General features: G+C 54.8%; 2 protein-coding genes across 3 annotated transcripts; one reads left to right on the forward strand and one right to left on the reverse strand.

Annotated features, from left to right (window-relative positions):
- Window positions 1-98: 98 nt before the first annotated feature.
- Window positions 99-9438, reverse strand: RNPS1 (RNA binding protein with serine rich domain 1). The gene is made up of 7 exons (XM_040574441.1): window positions 8980-9438; window positions 5912-6067; window positions 5414-5605; window positions 4110-4212; window positions 3119-3272; window positions 2505-2646; window positions 99-1213 (listed from the first exon to the last, which is right to left on the reverse strand). Coding segments are annotated over exons 1-7 (855 nt in total). The 5' UTR covers window positions 8982-9438; the 3' UTR covers window positions 99-1107.
- A 4755-nt stretch (window positions 9439-14193) lies between these two features.
- Window positions 14194-16987, forward strand: LOC121078339. Of its 2 annotated transcripts, none has more exons than XM_040574439.1 (3): window positions 14194-14578; window positions 14665-14867; window positions 16166-16987. In XM_040574439.1, the coding sequence occupies exons 1-3, from the start codon at window positions 14194-14196 to the stop codon at window positions 16541-16543; spliced, it is 966 nt and encodes a 321-aa protein (XP_040430373.1). In that variant the 3' UTR covers window positions 16544-16987. The 2 variants fall into 2 exon arrangements, with proteins under 2 accessions (XP_040430373.1, XP_040430374.1); XM_040574440.1 differs by having other exon boundaries at window positions 14689-14867.
- The last annotated feature ends 77 nt before the right edge of the window (window positions 16988-17064 follow it).

The following is a 17064-nucleotide window of genomic DNA, read 5'->3' on the forward strand; positions in this document are numbered from 1 at the left end:
GCGGGACGTCACGGGCACCGCCCGCGCCCCTCTTAAAGGCGCAGCGCCCCCCCCCCCCCACACCCGGCCGAGAGGGAGCGAGGCGGAGGCGGGCGCGGTGCTCTCAACCCTACGGCTTTATTCGGCGGGCGCGTCCCGCACCGCTACAGACGCGACGCGGCCCGAACGGCTACAAAGTCATACAAAACGACGACAACGACCAAAAAACCAAACCAAACCAAACAACCTGCAACTTTATAGGCCCGACCGCACAAGAGGCGGCGAGTCCTGCGCCTCTCCGGGCAGCAGCGCGGCCCCCAGCCTCCCCCCGGCTCCCGGGGTCGGTGCCCACTCGCTGACCGGAGACCTGCAGGAGCAGAAGCACTCGCACCATTTCGCTGGGGGGTCGGGCGGGAAGCTTTTACCCAAAACCTTAAGGAAAGGGGGCAGGAATCCCCCAGGGCAGCCCAAACCTGCGCTTAGGCTTTCCAGCTTCTTTCCCACAGCACCCAGCTCAGCAGGCCGGACCAGCTTCTGCAGCGTTCGACTGGTATTGGCATTACGGGAGAGTTAACGTGCAGAAACTATCATCACTTCAGCACTGGAACAAAGCAACAGCTCATTATTGACGTCTCGGGCAGATTTGGTCATCTGCACTCCAGCTGCTCTGAGAACCCTAGTGACGGAGCTAAACGCCCCCGTCCTACTCTACAGGGTTTCCGCAATAGCTCAAGATTTACATGCTCGTCTGTACAGCGCGCTAAGCGTTTGGAAATCATCAAGCAGCAGCCTGCTAACTGGAGAAAGAGAAGCTATAACATCTTTCCACCCATTTGTCTGGAAGAGATGTTGTTTTTGTAGCCTTTAAAAAAATCAAAGCTTTTTTTTTTTTTTTTTTAAATAATTTCAATCAATGCCAGGAAACTAGAAGCCCCGCAGCAGAGGCTATCCAATGGCCAGGAACTGTAAATTTCTCCTCTTAGATCACCTTCACTGCCAGGATTCTCTCTCTCTCTCTCTCTCTCCCCCTCTACCCCCTCCTCACCCAGACCCATTATAAAAAAAGGTACAATATTTAGTTACATGGGATTTAAGTTAAAAAATAAAAAGCTGTCCAGTCTTTTTGCTTTATCGTGAAGAGTTTGAGCTGGAGCGGCTGCGATGGCGCCTTCGTCCAGGAGATCTGGATCTTGATCGCCGGCGAACGGGGGATCTGCGCCTAGGAGATCGGGACCTGGCAGAGAAGGATGAAGAAAGCTTTTATTAGGAGGTGTGGACAACAGGTTCCAGTCGTTTGTCAGCTCATCTACCACCTTTTCAAATCAATGCTCCCTGTCCCCCTTCAAAAAAGAAAACAACACTAAATGCCACTCTGAAAGAGCTCCAGTGAAGTACAGCCAACTCCAGAGAGCAAAAAGGCAATTCAAAGAGGAATATTACAGCAGGAATGTTCTAGCTACTGTCCCTCTGCTTCTGAAGTTGAACGAAGGCTTAATATCCAAAGAACAGACAAGATTCTTATTTACTTGCAAGCAAAAACTCAAGTTCATTCTACATCAGATGCTCCTCCATGTGAAAGGTCAACTTCAGCTCCTAGAATACAGTGAGACTCAGGGAAGGGGTTTATCTAAGCCACACAGAACCACAGGGTCATTTCTTAGGGGAATTCTAACTCTAAGAAACAGTTGAGCTTCAAGAACTTCAGCACTACAACTATCTATACAGCCACCAGTGTGACACCAAGGTTCCAGCCAGAGAATATTAACAGAGCCTGACAGGACGGTAAGCTGGACCAGGGAAGCAAACAAACCATCCAATCCATTTCCATGACCCCAGTAAAAAGCGTATTTTACGGAGGACCAACGAGCAGTGAATCTTGTGCCACGTTCTCTTTTAAACCTCTATCTACCTGTTCAGCAATCAGCTGGTTCCAATCAGGAGTTGCTTTTAGTGGTTACAAGAGTTTCAGCAGGTTTCCGAGACGGAGGAGCTGACCTAGATCCTGAGGAAGGGCTGCCTCAATGTTCTCAGGTAAACCTTTCAGAGCCTGCACCATACTACAGGTGTGTACGCACCCGGTCCCACCCTGGGGTCAATGTACTCCAGCCGCCTGATGCGGGAAGGCTGCTTTGTGGTCACGTTCTCATTCACAGAACTAAGGGAGAGAGGTGCAAGGACTTCAAAAGGGCAAGCAGCTGGAGCAGGCTGCCAAAAACCTTCTCCCAGCCACAACTGTGTGTCACTTCGCCTCAAAGCGCTGTGTGGAACGGGCTCCAGGGAGCAGGCTGGAAAGCGTCTGATGTTTCCAGCAGACCGCGTTCAGAAGGCAGACCGCAGCAGGTCAGCGCCGGCACTAAGCAGTTCAGAAGCACAGTCTGGGTTCAACCGATGCCCAAAAGCTGTGAGTTACCACCATTTGGAAGGGCAAGTCAAGTCCAACGGGATGAAGCCGCCCTCACGCTGAGTATTTCGGTGATACATTCGTGTTACACTGAGAAGGAAATACCAATTGTCACCTCTCTCACCTTCTCCTCATGCGAGGGGGTGACCTACGCCACATGGGTGGTGGTGGCAGCATCCTCCTGGGTGGGCTGAAGCGTCTGGGAGGCGGTCTAGGTCGTGGCGCCAGCACGGCTGTGGCAGTGATCTCCTGACCATCGATCTGGCCTTTTCATGAAATCACAGAAGTAGGATGACGCAAGCATTTTCCAGCACCAACATCTACAGATCACATTGCTGCAACCCCCAGCTTTGCCACAAGCTTTGTCTGCAGCTCTGTTTCCACCACCCGCTCCAGACTTACGTTGATGAAGTCCACATACATACACACTGGACTTCTAAATCAAATACCCCATCAGATGTTAATCGGGAAGGATTTTTAGCAGAAATTTAAAGAATTTTATTGCTTTTTATTTTGGAAAAAAAATCAGTTTTAGTGGTTTTGCGGTTTTTATGGATCTGTCCTGAAATCACACAAAAGCCAAACTCATTCAAGCTGAAAACAGAATGAGAGTATTTCAGATCAGTTACCCAAAAGCTACGCCATCGCCTCTCACTCATTTTCAGATCAAGCCCACCTGTTACAAAGATTTATTTTTTTTAAAAAGCACCCAGCCTCCCTTCACCATTTGACACCTACCTCCATCCATGTGTTTCAGGGCTTTCTCAGCATCATCTGGGTTCTCAAACTCAACGTAAGCGTAACCTTTAGAGAGGTGTGGATTTAGCCTGTCAACTGGCATGTCAATCATTTTAATCTTTCCATAAGTGGAAAATATTTCCATGATGTGATCCTGCAGAGAAAGAGCAGAACTTAAGGACCTATACCACCGTTACGGTATGTGTCCCGTATGTCTCCTACCACTCATACCACTGACCAGGTCTGGCTGGTACAGAGCAGTAAATTCAAGATGTACACAGCACTAAATTAGCTTTAAATGGGTGCCATCAGCAGGGTCAGACATATTTCACTCGTCAGGTGTGGAAAGGAACCTGGATTACCACTTTCTATACCGTTGTCCATTCAGTTTCACCTCGGATCATTCCAGACCTTAAGGTCTAACAGCATTAGTGCTTGAATGTCATCGCAGGCTACAAAAACTCCACCACTAGGGTAAAAACCCTCTTGGGGACCTTATGAAAGTGAGCTCGTGCCCTTAGTGAGAAACTCTTAAGGTACAATTCTCAATACTTTTTAAAAACACCATTTTTTCAGCACCCTGAACTTTTACCTCTGAAGACCTTTAAACTACATTGCCAGACCATCTCTCTTCAGACCCTTTTCAAGAACCTCCAGATGTTCTTAATGCCTCCCAGGTCATTTCTGCTACTGTCCTGACTTCGACAGTTTTCTTCATAGTCAGGCAAGGTACCAGGTCTGGGATTCCAACAAAGCAGACAAACCTTTTAGCACTACAGAGTCTCAGAAGCCTGTACTATATTTGACTCGGTGAGGTTCTAGTGAAGTTTTCCTCGCTCATCAGTTTGGACACAAAGCAAGAATTTCCAAAAGAGTTATTTTGGCAGCAGTCCAGCAGCAACAACAACAAAATTGAAGGCTTTAAGAAAGCCACCAACAAACGCCCACACAAGATACGTAAGCTTGGCATTCCAGGGGAGCGTGCCATTACCTTGGTCACATTTCTAGTGAGCCTTCCAACATGTACTTTTGTAGGTCTGGGTGACGGGCTGCGCCTCTTCCGCTCCTTTTCATCTCTCTTGGGTGGCTTGGACCTGATTTCACAACAGAAAATGTTTATAGCTTAAGGAAAAAGCGAGACAAAAAGTAGAAGCCAATCCCTATCACGTGATTTTCAAAAGTACCATTTTTCTTGCGAGGGCAGAATTTTTCCAAAGACATGACAGGCTAGGAAGTGTTGAGCTGGTGGTAGTGTTCTACTCAGAAACATCTCAAGACTTACATTTACCTTGTCTGCTTTTACTTTAGAACCTTCTGAAATCTGAGACTCCCCTTTTCTCTAAGTTTTAGCCCTACCACAGCTAGGGAAATAAATTTGAAATTTAACAGACATTTCTTCAAAGTTGTTGGCAATAGCTACAGATTTTTGTAGTTAAAACAAAAAACATCATTTAATACAACAATTAAAGAGGAAGAAAGCATACCAAGAAATTAATGGATCTAGTGATCTGTGTTCCTCTATCTTCTGTTCACTATGTAGGGCTGGAAATACCACACCTGAACTATTTAAATAGCTGCATATTGCATTTTGCTTGCAGGTTTTTAAAAGTACTACCCAGATTTATTTTTTTTTAAATTAAAACCCCTCAGTAGGCAAAACATTTGTATTTAGGCTTCTTCCAAATCCTACTGCCATAAATTTAGGGACACACTAAAAAAGCAAACTGGATTATAACACTAATAGATTTTATCGGCCTTCCACGCCTTATTTACAGAATTATCCAAAGGAAAAAAAACTGTATGGGTATTAGGATAGTGTGATTGCTACCCTTACAAAAATGCTTCCTTTGGTCCCCACCCATTTTATTTTTACACATAAGAGAACATACACGCACAGAAGCCTACCCACCATTATCAGCCCTGGCTTTTCTGTTGCTCCTGGCTATAATTTACAGGGAATATATAAAGACCTTTACCGTCATCTGGTGCCCTTATACTCCCATTCTAATGGGGAAACATTGATTAAAACTGCCTCTACCAAACACAGTATGTAGCAATCACCCTTAAAAGGGAGATTTTTAATCTCTCTTTAATCTCCGCAGGGCATATGTTTTGATTGTAAGTGTAAGTTTGATTTTAGTTGGAGCACACCCATTCCAACAAAATCCAGATCTCTAACTTATTAAAAAAAAAACAACAGTCCTCAGAAAAAAAAACTATTCTGATAAAACCCTCGTATTCTACGCGGAACTCAGCCTGCTATCTGGTAACTCCTAAAAGGCAAACAGAACTCACTTGGAACGGGAACGTCTCCTGTTGTCGTGTCTCCGTCGAGACGGGCTGGGGGATCCAGAAGAGCTGCTGGAACTGGAACTGCGTGAGGTGCTGGAGCTCCCAGAGCGACTCGAGGCAGAAGAGGAGCTAGAGCCACTGCTAGAACCAGTGCTGGAACTGGACCCTGAGCTGGAAGTTGAGCTGGAACGGGACCTGATAGGGGAAAAAAAACATGAGTGGAGTACCCAGAAAAAGAATAGCTGAAAAACTTCTGAGAATTACAAAGAAAACAATTGCAGGTTGAAACACTGAAAATCGACTCTCCATAGCTCGCTAGTTCAGCCAAATGAAATTCGTGTCTGGCAGGACCCAAACCCTTCAAGTCAGACACAATTTTACTGTGACTAACACAAGGCAACGTCTGAATGAGTCCATGACGTGGGGAATGAAATGAACCAGAAGTATGGCTGATGGCTTCTCAAAACGCTGTTCTTTGTTACTACCTGTAACGGTAGCTACCTGGTACTGCTGCTCCCGCTGGAAGCACTACGTCTTTTGCGTGTCTTGTCCCGACCACGATCCTTTTCACCCGATTCCTTAGTGGCTGCTTTGTCCTTTGATCGGTCCTTTGATTTCTCTTCAGACCTATCCTTGCGTTTGGTTGGTGAGGGAGCCCTTAAAGAAGAAATTGCAGAAGGGATTGTTCAATCCAGAAAACCACACCCAAACAAGGAACTGAAAGGCAACCCAAAACACTGAACTTCAAACATAACTCATGATCACCATAACTGCAGAGTTAAAGCATTAGGTAAGTCTGCGGGTTTTAGAAAAAGGAAAATATTTTACATTACAGAGCAGCAGCTTTGAAGATGACAACTACAGCATCCATAAATCGTCACATACAAATTCACACAGGAAGAGGTGCATTTCCAATTCCTCACCCTCACTGGGAGAGCCCTAGTACCCTACAACATCCCTGGTTTCATTACGCCTAGAAAATTGGGGTGGAATGATTACCTAGGGTCGGATTTTTTATTACTTTGAGTGCTAGCAAACTCTTTGTCACTCCTGATAACTCCATTTCCCCTTCAGAGGGGTCCAAAGCAGCACCTAATGGGCCTCACTTATCTCACATCTCACCTCTAACTCCTTGGTTCTGAGAACCGATCCCTAATCGAGTGCAATAAACTCCAGAGAGCAGCCTAGTGACAAGATAAGAGCGTTTAAAAAGAAGAAATTAACAGGTAGGCATAACAGAGCAAAACTGCTTTGCAGCAGCGGCAGCGTACTGGATGACACCTGACTTCTGCAGGGTCCGAGCTGCACACCCCGCTACGCGGCGGTTAACAGCCCACCCCGCGCCTGCTCACACTGTCACCGTGTCTCACATCCACGCCTGTATGTGTGTCTGAAGTTGTCACTTCGATACTCGCAGGAGTACAAAGGATCCTCACTCTCCAACCCCCCCCAGAAAAGAAAAGGCAGGCGGAGGACATCCAGCTCCTCTGCAAGACGTACATGCAGCTCGTGCCTCCCGACAGCCGCCTCGCCTCCAGAGGAGCAAGCTTTGGTTTCCTCCACAGCCAGTTTGTGCCCCAGAGCACATGTTGGTCAAGAAGTGTTGCTGAGAACTTCAGCAACAAAAAACCCACACTCGATTACGGCTGCTTCCAGCCCTAACAAGCTCCTCCCAAAGCCCTTTCAGCCTTAGAAAGACCAGATTAAGATTGCTTAACATCTGAATTACAAAGCTGCCTCTACATATATTTTAATAACTGCTAAAAAACGTGCCAGATTTGAGTTGGCGTGACGCCAATTACCTACCTACAAATGAAACATTCGGGAAATGAAGAATGGGCACAAGCCCCCCTGAACTGCCAGAATCACGAGCAGTGACACCACAGTCACAGTGCTGCGTGGTGTTGGAAACACTTCCCCCTCCATGCGTGAAGGCAAAGTTAGCTAACAAGAGAAAAACTCCAGCTTATTGCATGCAACGGTCTCGTTGCTTCTGTGCTTCTGGTGTCCCAACTCTGATAATCGACTGCTTTGTTCTCTAAATTCCAATTCAGTTTATGACTGGGAAGAGATCACTTCTGAACAGCTGAACTCGGCTCTCCTGATTTTTCATTTCGGGGTCTTCCCTAACACAACCACCACAAAAAGCGACACAAACGGGTGTTCGCACACCTTGCTCCCCACAGCTTCCATAAGTCAAGGAACACCCAGGCCTTTCTGCACAGAGAACAGGACAGCAGCAGCACAAACGTGACACCAGCAGGCCTTCCCTAACACCTGCAGCAGGAAGACGGCAGCCCAGGGACTGCTCCACGGGTGCTAAAGGTGGTCAAGAAGAGCAAGTCTGTGCCTGCCATTAAGCTGTAGGACATCTTTAACCAGCTCTACGCCTCCCCTGTTCAGAAACAGAAGACCACTGGGACAGACCAGCTGACCCGCTGGGAAGAACAGAACGGACAAGCTCCTGGACACACAAAACCAAAGCACTCGATATTTTCCTTCCTCACTTCCCTTCTGAGCAACCAGTCGGGTTTATATTACTTCTTCCTACACACCAACTACTCTTGCAACTGCGGTCGTGGTGCCACCAGCTCAGCCGTGCAGAGCTACGGGCCGCCGAACTGTTAGCTCCAGCTCTGGCCCTACTGGAGGAACGGCAGGGAGGGAGCAGAGCTGAAGGCCAACACACCCACTGCTGATACCCAGCCTGCTGCCGGAGCAGCAGGAGCTGCTGCTGGTAAACAGCTGCCGCTCTGGCACCGCTCCGCCGCGCCTTCCTCCGGCCCGGCACTTACCAGACAAACTACCAAGTGGTGTTTATACAGCCAGCAAACTTCCTGTGATGCAGCATTTAAGCGGCCTCTAAACTAACCTTTGGTTTTTTCTCTATCGCAACAATATGTGCCTTTCTCAGGGACACTTCAGCTGGAAACCTCAGCCTAAAAGTCAGAGCCTCGGGGCACTTCAACGTGTGTGCAGACAGCCGCTGGACCGCACCTCGGCGCGGAAAGGACAAACCTCAACCTTCGCACGAGGGCGTGTGACGACAGGAGGCATTTCTAGGCAACGTGCGTCTTCCCAACGACCAAAACAAAAGAAACAAACCCGTAACAGGCCGACGCGTCGCAGCCCCGCGGCAGAGCCGTCAGTCAGAGCAGGCTGCCCGGGCCCGGCGCTCCCGCACCCGCAGCGCTGCCGTACGGGGCCGCCTTGCAGCGAGCCGCGCCCCCACAGCCGGAACTCCGCGGCGAGGGCGGCGACCTCAGCTCCCCCGAGCGCGGAGCCGGGCTGAGGGCACGGCCCCGCCACCTCCGGGGCCCCGCCGGGCCCGGCAGCGCTGCGGGCCCGGCCCCGGCCCCTCCCCGGCCCGGCCTCCCGGCTCCCGCCCGCCCCCCGCGCTAGGCCGCGGCGCCTCAGCGCCCCCCCCGCCCGCCGGCCCCCCGCCATCTCCTCGGCGGCTCCTCCGCGGCGCCCCCCTCGGCCCCCCCGGGCGGCCGCGAGGCCGCTGGGAGCGGCGGCCGGGCCGGATGGAGGCCGATGCCCCCCGCGCCGCCCCCGGCCGCACTCACATCCTCGGCAGCCGCCGCCGCTCCGGGCCGCGTCGCGCGGGATGGACGCAGCGCGGGCGGGAACGGGCCCAGGGGGCGCGCGGCGATGGCGTCACGCGGGGGGAGGGGGCGGGGCCGCGAGACTTAAAGGGAGGGGGGGGGTTCTCGGTCGGTGCTCGGAGGGGGGGGGGGGGGGGAATAAAAAAAAAATAATGATAAAATAATAATTAAAAAAACCCCTCATGGGTTGAGGTAAGGATGGTTAAAGGGCAAAGGAAGAGGGAAAAAAATAAAATAAAAACAAAATAAAAAATAAAAATAAAATATTAACAACCGACCGACCGAGCCCAGGCTGTGCGGGAGCACAGAGAGGGAAGGGACGGCTCCGCACCGACCGGCGGCGCCCAGCCCCGTGCCGGGAAGCGGGCCGGGCGCTGCAGCAGCCGCTCGGGAGGCCGCCGGCCCCGGGGCGAGCCCCCCCGCTCCTTCCCCACCCCTCGGCGCTCCGTGTGACGCCCCGCGGCACGGAGCGGCCCGGGCTCGGCTTGGGGCTGCCGCCCGGTGATGTCCCAGCCCAAGCCCGCTGGGGGGGGGGGGGGGGGGGCCGGAGCCCCGGTGCCCCCAACGCGCCCGGCCGGCCGCGGGGGGGGCCGGGGAGGGCGGGAGGGGCGGCCCGGCCCGGCCCCGGAGCCCCGAAAGGGTTACGGCCGGGCTCCTCCCTCGGCGGCCGGGGCCCCGCTCCCCGCAGACGAAGCGGGCCGCAGCGTCGGAAGCAGCGGGCCCCCCGCAAGCCGCCCCCGGCTCCAAGAGGCCGCGGCTGCCGCCCCTCGGCCCCCCGTAGGTGCGGGCGTGGGGCCGGGGGGCCGGGGGCGGCCGGGCCGGAGCGGGGCCGCGGGGCCTGGGGCTGCCCTGGGCGGGCGGCGGGGCCCCGCCGTGGGGCTCTGCCCCGTGTCCGCCTGGCTGCGGTCCGGTCCCGGGAGCGGCGCTGCTCCCCGCCGTGGGTTCCTGTGAGGGCTGCGGGAGGTTGTTATCCCGGTGCGCAGCAGCACCCCGCGCTGTCTCGGCTGAGGTCGGGCTGAGCTTCCAGCGGCTGTGCTGTGGGTGAGCCGCGTGCGCTTGGAAGAGGAGGAAGAGGAGGTCTGGGGGGTTCCTCTCAAAGCTAGAGGAGGAGGTGAATTTTATCCGCTTAGCTGAGACTCTTCTCGGTGAGTTAAGCCTTCAGCAGCGGTCTCTGCGCTTCTGGCCTGCCCTCTTTTGAGGTCTGAAGCTGATCCTTGCAGCGTACAGCGGCGGCAAGGCCATGGGCCTTCTGAGGTCCGCGTATTTTAGGTCTTGGTTATTCTTAGGCCTTAGTGTGTGCACTCTGTGCTGCACGGCGAGCTTCGAGTGCAGTGTGTGTTGGGATCCTAACACCATAAATCATCTGCTTTTGGTTGCCAGGACCGGGCAGGAGATGAGCCGCGCTTACTGCTCTCTGTGGCTGCAGTGCACCCCTCTCCCAAGCCCCCCTTCCCTCAGCCATTCTCCATAGCAGCAGTTTGTCCTGCTAGCGAGACACCATCTTCCACCTTGGTGTCTGCTGCCCTCGTGGCCGTGTTGCTTCTGACGTGAAGGACTGAACCTTGTTGCTCTGGTTAAGTCCATCTGTAGGTGAATGCATGCATCGCCCAACGTTGTTCCCTCCCAAGGAGCTGCTGCGCCGTCCTGCAGCTAGCCCTGGAAACATAGCCCTGGAGAAATGCTGTCCTGTGCTAACGCATTTGCAGGGTTGTGGCACGCTACTACCATCTGTTTGAGACCCTGCTGGGATCTGATCCTTCCCTGATTCTTCCCAGCGTGAATTGTGGAAGCAGTTTCGCTTGCATCTCCCCAGGGTACAAACCTCAGGGTCCAAAAGCAGGCTTGCAGAGAGACCAGGGCAGAAAGAGGCAGCAGCCCCGCTGACAGGCTGATGGCAGCAGGGCCTCGAGGGATTCACTAGGGAGTGCCCCTCTGCTGGGGGTGCACAGCTGGGCCCTCACCGGGGCTGGGACAGAAGAAGAGGAGAAGCCTGCGGCTTGCCCCTGGGGCCATGGTCAGGTGGTGGGAGATGTAGGGTCACCCAGACTCACACCCTTCTTCCTTCTCAGGTCTTGTATTCGCTCAGCCATGACGTGATGCCTTCTTTCTCCTTCTCTCGTGAGGTTACGCCATTTGGTACGTAATGCTTTCTGGGACAGAGAGCAGGAGAGCTGAAGAAATAAGCACGGTGAGAAGGGAGGCTCTGGTCCTCTTATTGCTGTGAGTGTTCCTGTGTGCAGTTATGGAATAGCATTACCAGCAGATTTCCTGGTTAAAGGAGCTTTTCTGCTTATGTCTAAGTACTTAAAGACTTCAGGCACTGCAAATGTTCAGCAGCAGCTGAAGAAAGGGTGGCCAATGTGAAATTTGGACAGATGCCTAAACTGGCAGGCTGAAGCCAAATTCCTTCTGCAGGCCTGGCTGTCTAACAACAAACGCAGCTGCTCACACAAGCGAAGATGTCCTGTGAGTGGTGAAGTCCTCGGGTGGGTGGGGGCAAGCGTGAGTCCCAGCTGGGGTGCTGCGGTGCTGCCTGTGCTTTGCATGGAAACTGCCTCTGCGGAGATGCTCGTTTGGGAAATAACCAAGACTGGGTCAGCCCTGGTGAGATTGTTCCAGGGACTTTCTGTATGGAATGAGACATTTCTGTTTTCCTGATATCCACTGAAATGAAAAGACGTAAAAGACATCTGGAACTGGGGTAGGAGTGTTGGTGTAGGAGCACAGCTCGGGTGATTGCGCTGCCGTGAATCACTGCTGGTCTGCCTTCCCCTGCCCCTGCCAAGCCTCCGCTTGAACTGGCTTCTCCTGTGCAGCTTAGGGACCTTCAGAGGACCCTGGGCTGGCCCTGAGTATTAAAGCAAAGTCCATTGCCAATGCAAAACCACAGCTCTGGTAAACTCCCTGAAGTCTTCCTGGATCTTTCCCTCGCATTTTTCCTCCCCCCTCTTCCCCCTTCCCACCAGTTATTGGAAAGTAACAAACATTTGGCATGCCACGGGGGTGTAAGGGTCTCTTCTCGGTGTTGTGTAAGCTGCCTGCGTGACCCAGGATCCAGCTCCTGCAGCAAATCCCCTCTGCAGAGAGGGGATCAGACGATGGGCTCCTCCGTGGAAATGGGAAGAACGTTTAGCGCAGGAAAACGCCACGTTCACAGGGGACTTAAGCAAATGAAGGCTTAGCTAGAGATGGAGCCAGACCCGAGCTGTCAGAGAGACCAAGCCGTGTGCGGAGGGCTGGGGATGAGCGAGCGAAGGGGGAAGGACGCAGGGACAGCGCAGTGCAAGCCGCCTCTTCCTGCTGCTCTGCTGTCACAGGGGCTACAGCCTGGGACACGTCTGTTCTCCCATATCCACTCTCCCCCAGCACTTATCTATAAGGTCCCTCTCACGTCCGTAGCAGGGTGTAGGGTGGCCTTTAGATACAAATAGTTTGGGATCAAAGTGCAGTCTGTGTCTCCTGGCTAATGCCTCTCTCTTTTGCCGTGGAAGAAGTAAAATGCAAAGGGGCACAACTGCTGCATCGAAATAAGCGGCTCCTTTTCTCCCTGTCACTTTCTGTGAGTGACCTGCAAGAGTCTCTGCCATGTTGGCAGGCAAAACACAGTGTCTTTTTTTGAGACCAACGTGTACCTGAGGAAGCAAGGTTTGGATCTCACCTGCTTGACAGTGACTGCTTGATGTGGTCCCTGTTACACACCGCTGATCTGGAAAGCATTGTGCTGTCCTATGGGAATTCTTGGGAGCTGTTTGTTTTGGGGAAGTGAAACCCCAAAGCGTGTCCGTGAGGCAGCAGATGCAGCACTGATTTTTCCAAGAAATGCCTACAGAGGAAGGAAGCTGAAAGGAAATAGAAAAACCGTCCACTGTGACGGTAGGCACACGCTCACAGATGTGATGTGCTTCTGTGCTTATAGGTTTATCCCACGTAGGTGTGATCTCAGGGGCTGTACCTGCAGTGCAGTCCCAACTACACCCACCCACGTACACGCAGCACGTGGCCACGTCCTCCCCCCCGCTGTCCCCTCGCCAAGCTGTGCGCATCGGGGCGGGGAAGCACGGGAGGTGCACTCATACACGCGTACCTGGACCTTCTTTACAATGGTGCATAAACGCTTGCTTTCACTTCTTTCAAAGGTATGGGACAGTGGCACCTGCAGACCTGACGGGTCGTTTCTGCGGCACTGACAGTTTCCACGCCACAAGCGGCAACGTCCTGGATCCTGCTCGCCACAACTTCCCCAGCCACCAAGCAGGAGCGAGGCTCCAGTGGGGACCTGCCAGCCTCGTACCGTGACCTGCTGCTGGCCAGCGCTTGCACCCAGCTCCCCGCAGAGCTGAGCTGCTTCTGAGGACCCCAGCTGGGAACTAGGGCACGTCCACAGCACAGCCGCTTGCAGCCACGAGCTGCTGAGGTCCAGGCACAGCGGGCTTGCCACCGCTGGGAGACTGCAGCACTGCACAAGCGAGCGGCTGGGGAGCAGCCTCCGCGTGGCACCGCAACGGGAGCCAGCACAGCCCGGACAGCTGCGGCTCCACTGTCTGGACTGTGTCTCCACTCCTGGCTGTCCTGGCCAGCTGCTTGTCCCAGCGCCGCGTGGCCCTCCGAGGGGTTTGTAACAACAGAGACTGACAGCGGGCCCAGAAATGTCTTTTTGAGTGGATTTGGCGTTCCCTTTCTGTTTGTCCCTCTGCCTCGTCCTCCAACAACACAGCTCCTCTCTGTCAGAAGGGACGCGTGCCTTCCTGAACCCGCTCTGGTCCTGCTCTCTTCCCCCCCCCCCCCTTGCTGATGCGCTGATGATATTGGGTGGAGCTGGGCCCCGTATCATCCTCTGTGCCCTTGTGGGACTGGGGTGTCAGGTTGGACCCTCTGCTCTGAGGGGTCCCACGTGAGCAAGGGACAGGCTTCTGGGGCAGCCCTGGTCACTCCCAGTGGGAAGAGCCATCTCTTTCCTGCTCTTTGGCTGGGACCTGCATCGCTGCTTGTGGCTGGGGATGGCGCAGCGTGGCCCCACGGCCACCAGCCTGGCAGCGGAGTGCTAGCAGAGCCCGAGCGCTGGATGCAGTGCCACCTGGCTGTCACCGTGTCCCCACCATCAGCTCCACTTTGTGCCGTGGGGCTGAGAGGTGCCACCGGCTGGCCAGGACGGCGGGGATGTAGGCGCCGGGAGCGATGGGCCGCTTGGACGACCATGCCAAGAGAAGGATCGTGGAGCTGCGCGGGGCTGGGCTGAGTTTCCGCAAAATCAAGAAGGTGCTGGAGCTGGACAACATCCGAGTGACACCGCAGGCCGTGTATCTCTTCCTCAAGAGGAAGAGTGTGGAGCTGGGGCCAGCAGCGGGTGGCTGGGCTGAAGAGCAGCCCTGGCCCCTGCTGCAGGGGCACGAGGCTGAGCTACACCAGTCTCCAAGCCCCCAGCCCCCCACATTGCCCAGTGTGGCTCCCGCTGGCGGCCAGGATGGCAAGGAGGGCACCCAGATCGTCAGCGTGGCCTCGTTCTGCCAGGGCAGCAGGCAGCCGGGGGGGGCCCTGCCTGTGGGACTGCCTCCTGGGAAGGGTAAGGCTGGGCCCCTGTCCAGGCCTGCCCTGGCGCGGGCTCCCTGTTCTGCCCCAGAAGGTCTGGGGACAGAGTCTCCTTTTGAGGCATTTTTCTTCTGTCCCTTGCAGGTGACAGCGGTTCCACGGGTGCCCTCCTGGCTCTGGGGAGCTGCCAAACACCAGGGACCCCATCTGCCCCCACACAGCCGCTGCCTGTCCAAGGGCGGCTCGTCATGCCCCCTGCCAAGAACCCAGCCCTGATGGCGAAGAAGAAGATCGCGGACAGGGCTCTTCTCCTGCAGAACAAGGTAGGGTGCCGGGTGGCGCATCGGGGTGGGAGGGCCCATCTGCTTCATCCAGAGCTGGCACCAAGCTACCCCCAGGAGCAGTCCTGCCGCGTCCCTGTCCAGCCCGTGCAGGGAGGGAGGCAAGGGGGAAGAAGGGCACCAGACTGCCAGTCACACGCTCGATGCTCAAACCTCCTGAGCGTGCCTGGGAGGCTCCCGCATTGCCCCAGTTGAGAGCAGCTGGGACACTTTGGGTGGGAAGGGGGCCAAGCAGCTTCGAGCCACAAATGGGAGGACAGTGGAGCACCAGGATGGGGCGAGGTAGCCAGGACAGCTGCCCTGGGGGACAGCTCCAGCCACAGCAGTCTGTAACGCGTACACCCCACCTCACCATGCCCCGAGACCCTCAAGATGTGCACACACAGCTGCACCAGATGCTCACGGGTGTCCCAGCAGGCCCGTGTCTCGCGTGGGCAGGGTCCGTCCTGCCCATCACGGTGCATGCGTGGCTCCCATGGGCAGAGCAGCTTTCCTGGCGGCTGTGGCAAGCTGCAGGGAAAAACGTCAGCGACCAGCCCTAAGTAGGCTGCAGGAGGGCAGCATGGCCTTGGGGCTGTCCGCAGTGCAAGGGTCACCCCTTAAGAGCAGATGCCCACCTCTGGAGGCGTTACTGATGGGTGACGCCATTGCCCAAAGGAGGAGCTCAAGACGCTAGCACCAGGTACCCTGGGTACAAAACACAGCCCTGAGTCAGGCCGAGCCTTTGCATCTTTCCACCATCTCCCTGTTGTGTCCCTCCCAGCTGCATCTTCTACTTGCAGCCCTCACCTTTCAATATCTGCTCTGGTGCAGCAAATGCTACTGGTCTACTCCAGCCTGCTCAGGTGTTTGTCAAGAGCCCTTGCCAGCTGCTTTAGAGAACACTTGTTAAACACCCTTTCTAGGAGACAGGCTGCCCAGGGGTTCAAAATCCAGCACAGCTCCCGCAGGCAGCACAGCCCTTTCCTCCAGGGTGCAATACAGGAAAGCTGGGAGGGGACACCCCAGATACGCTACTTCCATCCCTGCAGAGCAAACACACCTGGCACGAGCATGGGCAGCCCAGTTGGCAGCAGGAAGAACAACGCATGTGCCCACTGAGCAGAGGCACAGGGATGGGGCAGGGAGGAACAGCAGGTCAGAGAACACTGCAGTCCAAAGGTAGTTCCCTTCTGCCTTGCATCTGAAGCACAGAATAAATCCTTCTCTTGCTTATCCCCATTGAAGGAGCAGTTAATGATCTTTCACCTTCACTTCTCTCCTGCCTCCTGCTATTCTAGGTCAAAGATGCCAGCACACAGACCACCCCACTGAACCCCACGAGCCCTGGAAATCAACACCTTGCTTGGGGCGAAGCAGTGCTTCCTCCTGCTCCTGGTTCCCACACCACTGCCGAGAAGCTGGACGCTGTACATGCAGAGATCCAGAAGCTGAGCCAGGCACTGCACGCGGTGCTGGAGAGGCAGTGCCGCCTGGAGCGCCAGCAGGAGCACCAGCAGCGACTCCAGCAGGAGATGCTGATGATGCTGCAGCAGCTGAGCTCCACCGTGAGCCACGGCGCTGTGCCAGCCAACCAGCCCTGCGTCCCCTTCAGCAGCGTGGCTGAGCCCTCGCCCACCGTGCCAAACTTCAGCCAGTTCAAGATGGAGCTCATCTGACCCCCACGTGATGCCAAGGTGCTCTATCAGGGCTGCCCCGTCCGCAGGGCAGGCCAGCACTGCCAGAGGATGAGGTCCTGAAGCCTTCAGAGGCTGTGGCAGCTGCCTGAGGGCCACGTGGGGTGTCCAGTAGAGGAGGTCATTGCTGCTTCCCTATAGCTCTGCCTCAGCCTTGTTGATTGAAAGGGGTTGCTGGGCACAAGAAGGAAGGGAAAGCTTGCATCTCCCATGCTGCCCCTCCTGGCTGGCCCTGGAGCTGACCAGTCCATCCACGGACTGTAGCAGCTCACGTGGGCTGCAAGTAGAAGATGCAGCTGGGAGGGACACAGCAGGGTGGTGGTCTCGAGGTGAGGCTTCCTCTCAGGAGGGTCAGTGTTGTGACAATCGTAGGAACACTCCCCCTGCAGGGGCTTGTTCAGTAAAAGGCTATGGTTGAGAAACATAGTTGAGAAAGCGTGGGATCTTATTCTTCGTTTTGTCTCCCTCACCCTGTTAGCAGCTGGGCTGGACCTGGCTTGGGC

Source organism: Cygnus olor, chromosome 15, assembly GCF_009769625.2.
Source record: "Cygnus olor isolate bCygOlo1 chromosome 15, bCygOlo1.pri.v2, whole genome shotgun sequence".
Classification (NCBI taxonomy): Eukaryota; Metazoa; Chordata; class Aves; order Anseriformes; family Anatidae; genus Cygnus; species Cygnus olor.

Coding starts and splice junctions, on each gene's coding strand:
- RNPS1 (XM_040574441.1), bottom strand. Junction 5,606..5,911: donor AGCGGGAGCAGCAGTACCAG/GTAGCTACCGTT, acceptor TTCCCCTATCAG/GTCCCGTTCCAGCTCAACTT. Junction 4,213..5,413: donor AGGAGACGTTCCCGTTCCAA/GTGAGTTCTGTT, acceptor TTGTGAAATCAG/GTCCAAGCCACCCAAGAGAG.
- LOC121078339 (XM_040574439.1), top strand. CDS start 14,194: ATGGGCCGCTTGGACGACCATGCCAAGAGAAGGATCGTGGAGCTGCGC. Junction 14,579..14,664: donor GGGACTGCCTCCTGGGAAGG/GTAAGGCTGGGC, acceptor TCTCCTTTTGAG/GCATTTTTCTTCTGTCCCTT. Junction 14,868..16,165: donor CTCTTCTCCTGCAGAACAAG/GTAGGGTGCCGG, acceptor CTGCTATTCTAG/GTCAAAGATGCCAGCACACA.